The 8,133-nt window shown below is 34.8% G+C and overlaps 1 protein-coding gene across 4 annotated transcripts; it reads right to left on the reverse strand.

Moving 5' to 3' along the window:
- Positions 1–4,239: 4,239 nt before the first annotated feature.
- LOC108324881 (transcription initiation factor TFIID subunit 8) lies at positions 4,240–6,462 on the reverse strand. Of its 4 annotated transcripts, none has more exons than XR_008247597.1 (2): positions 4,863–6,462; positions 4,240–4,622 (listed from the first exon to the last, which is right to left on the reverse strand). XR_008247597.1 is itself a non-coding variant. In XM_017557817.2 (2 exons), the coding sequence occupies exon 2, from the start codon at positions 6,006–6,008 to the stop codon at positions 4,956–4,958; it is 1,053 nt and encodes a 350-aa protein (XP_017413306.1). In that variant the 5' UTR covers positions 6,009–6,083; positions 6,174–6,462; the 3' UTR covers positions 4,675–4,955. The 4 variants fall into 4 exon arrangements, 1 of the variants encoding a protein (XP_017413306.1); XR_008247595.1 differs by having other exon boundaries at positions 4,240–4,633; XR_008247596.1 differs by having other exon boundaries at positions 4,240–4,645.
- Positions 6,463–8,133: the final 1,671 nt, after the last annotated feature.

Here is an 8,133-nt window from a genome sequence, read left to right on the forward strand (position 1 = left end):
ATCTCATTAAAGAGTGATGCCTTTAAAGTTTTCAAGAAATGTTTCATTGTCATTCATAGTGAAAAGAATTTGAAAATTAAATCAATTATAAGTGATCATAGGGTGAATTTCAAAATGTGAGTTTTGAAACCTTTTGTGAAAAATATTTGTCATAATTTATCAGTTCTTAGGACACCAAGAAAAGAACTTTTTGTCAAAATATTTTTGGATAGATACAGTGTGCATTGCATGTTATGTACTCAACAGAATCTTAATAAAATCATTTTGAAACTCACACCCTATGAACTCTTCAAAAGAAGGAAACCAAGTATATCACACCTTAAAGCTTTTTGGTGCAAGTGGTTTGTACTAAACAATACCAAATCTAACCTTAGAAAAATTGACTCTAAAACTGATGAAGACATCTTCCTAGGTTACTCATTGACTAGCAAAGCTTATAGAGTATATAATGAAATAACATTATCTGTTGAAGAATCCATTCATGTTGCATTTGATGAATATATTGATAACACGACTAACATACCTACACCAAGAACTAGTGCAGACCTTGATGAAGCAGGTGCAAATTTAACAAAGGAATATCAAGAAATCCATGTGAAAAAACAACCTAAATACAAGCCACAACCACTCAACTAAATTACCAAAGACTAAACTGTTATAAGAAATGTCATTGGAAAATGTTATAGGAGATGTGTGTTCAGGGAATCTCCACTAGGAGAAAGCTAAGTCAGTTATGCTTGGATGTTGCCTTTGTGTCTCATACAAAGCCAAAGTTAGTGAAAGATGCATTAAAAGATGAGAATTGGTTCCTAGGAATGCAGGACAAACTAAATCAATTCAAGAGAAATAAAGTTTGGAAACTTGTTCCAAGGAATCATGCTCACCAAGTTATTAGAACTAAGTGGAGTTTCAAAAATAAGCTAGATGACTCTAGCTCCATCACAAAAAAAAAGTCTAATTAATGGCAAAATGTTATGGTCAAGAAGAAGAAATTGATTATGATGAAACCTATGCACTAATAGCAAAACTAGAGGCCATTAAAATTTTGTTAGCTATTACATCTATGCTAAATTTCAAGCTTTTTCAAATGGATGTAAAAAGTGTCTTCTTGAATGCATTCATTAATGAAGAAGTCTATGTAGGAGAACCTTCAGGCTTCAAAAACTTTGAATTCCCATATCACATATTCAAGTTAAAGGAAACTCTATATGAATTGAAGCAAACACTCAAATCATGATATGAAATGTTAAGTCAATTTCTAATAAATGGTAGTTTTTAAAGAGGTAAAATTGACTCTACATTTTTTTATTAGAAAAACATGAAATGATATACTGTCTGTACAAATATATGTACATGACATCATTTTTGGTTCCACTAATATGCATGCAAGAAGAATTTAAAATATCTATGATGAAATGACTAAATTTCAAACTTAGATTACGAATTAAATAAAAAAATCTTCAAACATCTATCAAAATACTGCACTCAACTATTGAGAAAATTTCAAATGGATAGCTACAAAGACTTGTCAACTCTAATGGTTACAAACTGCTATTTAGACACTAATAAAGCTGAAAAGAATGTTAACCAAACAAAATATACAAACATGATTTGATCGCTTCTATACTTGATTGTCATCCCAACATTATGTATAATGTGTACTAGGTTTTAATTATGTTCTAAAGAATTCACATCTAACTTATATTAAGACAATTTTGAAATATCTAAAAAGCAACCAAAACTTTATACTTATGATAGATATCCTAGAGGTGCTAACATTTTATTAGTTGAGTATAATAATTCAGATTTTGGGAACAGTAAAACAGATAGGAAAGACATGTAAAACAACATGAAGCTGCCTCCAAGATAAGCAGATATAGGACCCTCAAAACGTCGTGGAGGAAAAAAGTGTTAAAAGATCTTGCCACACACCATTCAGATGTTGTGTCATTGGTACAAAAGGCACGGGCGTCACTACAAATTGATGCAACACCTCATGGGGACAAAAAATTGGTTTGGGTGAAGTGTGCATAGTGCATTTAATAACACTATGGAGTTGATCATCACTCTTTATCAATTGTAATTTTTAGTGGGAACCAATTCAACAGTATTAAGATGGGATTTGTAGCCCAACCCACTTGCCCATAACTCAATTTTAGACGAGGGGAATAGTTACACCCATGCATTTTCTCAATAATAACAAAATGGTTAGAAAAGATGAAAGAATTTGTTCCACTGGATGATGTGGTAATGGAAGACATTTATTTTTTAGAAAATTGTATGAAAAAATAAAAAAATATAAATTGAGGAGGAAAAGTAGATCAGTGCAGCATGATCTCAACCCTTTGTTTGTCGAAGATAATGGTGGTTGTTGGAATGTTGCCAGAAAACTAGCCGGAGGCAGTGCCAATACAGTGAAAGAAAAAATGGGAGAAAATTTTACAAAAAAATCCTCTCCGTACCTCACTTTCCTCAACTACAACTCTAGATCTCCGAGCATCATGCTCTCCTTAGTTACACTACTTATTTCATTAGGCAGTTATCTACCCCTGTAAAATTATATTCATTCTCCTTTATCTTTTACATATCTATCCTGAGATAGACCATACCCTTTTAATAAGTGGTCTGCTATCAGTTAAATGCAGAAAGGGGAAAAGAAAAAGAAAGAGAATGCTTTTATTAGCAAGGACTGACACATAACACGATTAAAAAAGCTCAAATGACCAATTGTTCTTTTCCATGCTTGTATAAAGATACCAGCAAAAACAATCATTGTGTTACAGAAGGTGCCTTTGTCGAGTGGCTCAACAAATAAGTAACATGGGCATAGAAACAAGAAACTAAAACAAGCATCACTTCGAAAAGAATCCAGTACTATGAATCATGTGAAAAGGTTACATTAAAATGCTGTTCTGTAGCATCATATAATATATTATACTATGCTATAAATGATGATGTTCCAATTCAGTAAATGTGGTGGCTGTACCCATAATTCAAGTAGAACTTTAACTTATATGGTGAGAACAAGAGCAGTAGCTCTCCTAGGCATGGAGCCATAGACACACAGATGACAGTAGCAACTTATCACGATGCAGATATCAGCAGCAATGTAAACAGTGCAGGTTATCAGCAGAAGCGATAGGACAGAAATAGTAATTATTACCATTAGAAAATGTAGAATCTGAGTCAAAACATGAAATACTGAAATCATCCAAACGACAAAGGGGGAAAGCTTACTTCATTTCATGTTTACAAATGTTACCTTTCTCAGACACACATATTATAACTTTCCCACACACATCTCTACTGCAATTCCAATATTTATATTAGACTTTTCTCTAGAAAAAAGGTAATCATTGAAGACTTGAAGCAGCCACACCATGAAAAATTTCCAGAATATTCCTTATTTTTTATCTAACAATTTAAAATAAAAACTCGGGGATAAAAAGGCACCCTTCTTTGTATTCCTTTGAAAAGAATGCATTACCAACCATATAATCACCACAGATCAAAGAAACCAGGTAGAAAAAGTCTATTCTCTGAAGGCAACGGTTACAACCATGGTTGTCAAACTCAATAGTTTGTAGTTGTTCCCTAAACTCGACTTTTAAATTTACAAGAATTTCCTTCACATAAAAAGTTATTAAGACACATAGAAATAACATAATAATTCAAGATTTTAATTTTATAATAATGAAAATAATAAATCTCAACAATTTTACTTCTAGTTTTAGCAACTGAGGAGGCAGCTGAATTGTCTTTAATTGAGTGTGATCCTGTCTCACTTGCAGACATGTAATAAAATATTAATATAAAACAATATAGGAATTAGTGTGAATAAAAATTTCAATTTCAGAATCTATATATATATATATACACACACACACACACACAAACACTCACATATATAGAATCGGCAAATTGGGGCAGTGAAAGACATAGACTTGACACCCATATGAAGTATGCAAATTTAGGGTAGTGAAAAATAGAACACATATGAATCATATGATAGAATAAGAAGTATGTAAATGTAATAGAAAACTTGAAATAATGAAGTTGCAAAAAGACTGAGTGAGAGATGTTAAGAAATCTACGATCAACTCAAGAGAATAAAGTTGTCAGTATGTATAGCAAAGCTTGAAATTGAGTCTTCTTCAACAGAAGAGGAAAACTTTGAAACCACAAACAGAAATAAAAAAGAATAAGTCTTCTACCCACAATCACAAAGAACACCAGCTGTTGTGAAGAGAAACCAGTCGATAAATAACAATGTTGCCATGTGGAAGATAAATTTTGAAGAATAGCTATGCTTAGTAACTGCAATTAGAGGAATAACAGACGGAAGCTGCAATTCAAGATCCCTAATCTTTCTTCCATTTTTGGGACCCAAAACAACAAGGTAGGTGTTTTTATTGTAAGAATATGCAACCGAACTCACCCCACTCGGACCTAAATTCAGCACTCGAACCTGAACTCATGTGTTTGTCCGAGTCAATGTGATCCTTCTACGAGTTTACCAAATTGAGTTTGCTTGTGAGATGACTCAAACCAAGGTTCTGGGATTGTAAAATCACCTGAGTGTACTACTTAACTCGCAATCTTTATTACCATGATTATATCAACTGAGTGGTGCCTAAAAAAATAACTGTTATTATATCATTACAATACTATCACTGCATAGAAAATTCAGTGTATTGATTCAATTGAATTTGGTGAGTAAAGTACAATATGAGAAGCGGACAGAAGAGCTTTATGTTCAAAAATCCATTAACAAATTACAGCTACACTATCAAGAAAAGAAACAAATTCAACTGCTCTAAAAACATGTTAAGAATGATTCTACAAAGTCACAAAGTCCTCACCAAAGCATCGCAAGCCCTTAATTTCCGATCCTCTCTCAGCCCTCTTTAACGCAAATCAACCACACGCCCAAGTCCGTAAATACACTAATCAATCTACAACAGAGTGAGTTCCTGCGGGTTCTCCATAGACTGTTTGAGAATATACTCAGCCCTCCTTTTCTTATCATCCCTCTCATCTTCTCTCCCAACCAATGCCACCGTCCGTGACGCATCCTTATTCCGAATTCTCATATCCAAAGACTCCCCAATGAACTTTTTCCCAGTCTTAAACTTAAAATGCACAGTAGGTCTCACAACAGGAAGCTCACTTCTGTCTCTCTCCACCAATCCATCATCTTCATCACCACCCAACCCTCCACTCCCAAGCATCTCAATTGCCGGAGCAAACGCATCCAACACCGAAACACGGTTCCTGTCACCAACATTACCCTCATCCAAAACTGAAACCTTAACAACCGGAGCGACATCTTTATCAACATCCTTATGGTCATCACCAACGCCTTGAGTTTCCAAAACAGTACTATCTGGCGAAGCTGATGTTCTTGCTTTAGCTTCCGTTGACCCATTTCGCAACAACAACCGTTTCTGCAAACTCAACAACGACCTCTCTGCCTTCCTACGCTGCCTAGCTTGTTCAATTTTATCTTCACGAGGATCAGAAACCCTCTCATCCCACACTGGAGTGTGAATATACGTATGGGGATCTGGCAAAGCCGGTAACCACGCGGGAATATGCTTCGACGGTGGAGTCTCCCCCATCTGATCAAAACTCGGAATGCGACGTCGTTCCTGAACGACCGGAAACCGAGGAATCGGCTGAGCGAACGGAACCTCGTCCGCCGATTCCACGAAACTCACGATATCTCTGACTCCACCGGGGCTGGAGAAGGCTCGCGGCGCTCCCAGGTCCTCGAAGCCGCGAATCGCGTCGAAGACGGTGCACTGTGATCGGCCGGCGTGGTTCGCATGGGACTCCGCGGTTCTGCCTAGGTCGAGGAGGTAGCGGATTGCGACGTCGGCGAAGGCGTCCAGCGCAGAGGAGGTGGCGCCGTGGAACCCAGCGGCGTTGCAGAGCTGCGCCACCGCGAGACGTGCTGCGGCTCGGCCGTAGTCGTCCGGCGCGGCTCTTCCTCCGCCGTTGGTCATGGTTGGTCGGGGGCGCAATTAGGGTTTCCACGCGCGGCATTGTTCGCGTTCCATGGGGTTTGAATCTTTGACACGCTGCAATTGAAGAATGCCTCGTTTGGGAAAGCAGTATAAAGAGATGAAAGAGTTAAAGAAAGGAACAAAAACCTAGTGTGATTTATAGACCTTGCAAAGAGAAGGGTGAGGGTGGTGGTGGTGGTGGTGATTGAGTGTGTTGGAGCAATGAAACTGAAGGTTAGTCCGATAATGAATGAAAAGATGATTGGGTCGAAGATTAAGAAGTTGGAGTGAGAATTGTGGAAGGAATGAGAATTCAAAGAATAGAGGGATCAAATGAAATGGAAGAATATGAACGGTAAAGAAGGGAGCTGGGAAAGGTTTATATTATATATAGAGAAGTGAGCTAGTTTTTTGGTCAATCAAAGCCACAGGAACTACTAGGAGCTTTTGCCCACGCATTTTCAATTCTTTCTTTGTACATATAGATTACGAATGTGGGTATCACTTCTCTGTATCAGCTGTTTACAATTCAATAACTATTTTCTTACTTTTTTTATATCAAATATAAAAAATATATAATTAAATAAGTATCAAATTAAAACACTAGATAATAACTAAATAAAAGTTAAAATAGCTATTGAATTGTAAACTTCTTCGATAATAAAAAATAATAAAATTATTACCATTATTATAATTATGAAATTAAAATGATTTTTGTAATTTTATTATAATTAATTTTTTTATTTTATAATTCAAACGCATTTCTAAGTTAACATTCAAGCAAAAATGTGTTAAATGGTGTAAACAACTCAAATACTATCATGAAACGTACTTAAAACATCAAATAAACCTAACAAAATTTAGTTAAAAAGACTAAATTCACACATTTCTAAAGTTTGAAGACTAAATTACACCAAAAGTTTTCAAGAAAGACTAATTCCAATTTTCAGTGAAAGTTAAGAGATAAAAACATATTTAACCCTTAAAAATATTAAGTTTAAAGAAATGGTTAAATAAAAAAATGTTAGATTTAAAAAATTAGTCACACTATAAAATTGTCAACACCTTCTTTTGACACATAAACGAATTTTTTTATACGCACCAACAACTTAGACATACTAAGTAAGAGTTTTTCCTTCTTCAAGCATCGAAACCACAATTTTTCTTAAACACTCAGAGTTTTTCCAAACTATACTCTTGCTCTGTAATAGTTTAAGTAGCCTTTAAAGAACTTTGAAACACTATTTATAGGTCGGGGTTCAAGCTAGGTCAAAAGCTTAAAAGACAGCTCCCAACTACCATTGATAATTGATTATCCCAAGTAATAATTAATTATCCCAAACCGTTATAAAATATTTTCTTTATGATAATCGATTATCCCAAGTGATAATCGATTGAGATAATTGATTATATGTGAACCTTGGTAATTCTTGCTTTCGGCGATAATTAATTATCTCAAGTGATAATCGATTATAATTGATTATCGATTATCTAAGAATTAAAGTGTTTTCTGATGTTTCTTGTGATAATCGATTAGCCCAAGTGATAATCGATTATTCCAGTAAACATTCTAAACTAAAAAGGTAGATACAAGACTTCTTTATATTACATCAAATGACTAAAACTATTACGATCTAAATTACAGTAAAAAGCTTTAACATAAATCCATCCAGACATGTAAATGGTTCTTCAAATCTTTGAGTACTTCACCATCAAAATCTTTCCAAGCTTTGATCCATCTTATTGGTAATAATCTTCGCTATTTTTATGATGATAAAAAAAATTAAAAGGCTTTTCGTTAATACTTGCGTGTTTCCACTTAAACAAAGCCAATAACATAAGTGTAATAAAATCACCCAAAAACATGAGTTGTAACATGTTTCTCCCCCTTTTTTTTTATCATAAACAAAGAGAATTGAGAGACTCCCCCTAAAGAGGATCTCCCCTTAATATGGCAAATATTGATAAAGAGACAATTAGAGACAATTTATTGATCATGAAGCAAAGGTACATGTTGTAGAATTCATCACAAGGGGAATCATCATATTCTTCATCTAAATGACACTCAATATTTGTTAGCCTATTATCCAAATAAAAAATGAGGTCACATAGATGGTCATGTTGA

This window comes from Vigna angularis, chromosome 3, assembly GCF_016808095.1.
Source record: "Vigna angularis cultivar LongXiaoDou No.4 chromosome 3, ASM1680809v1, whole genome shotgun sequence".
Lineage (NCBI taxonomy): Eukaryota > Viridiplantae > Streptophyta > Magnoliopsida > Fabales > Fabaceae > Vigna > Vigna angularis.

What these genes read in the sequence shown, in the direction of transcription:
- LOC108324881 (XM_017557817.2), bottom strand. Translation starts at nt 6,008, where the DNA reads ATGACCAACGGCGGAGGAAGAGCCGCGCCGGACGACTACGGCCGAGCC.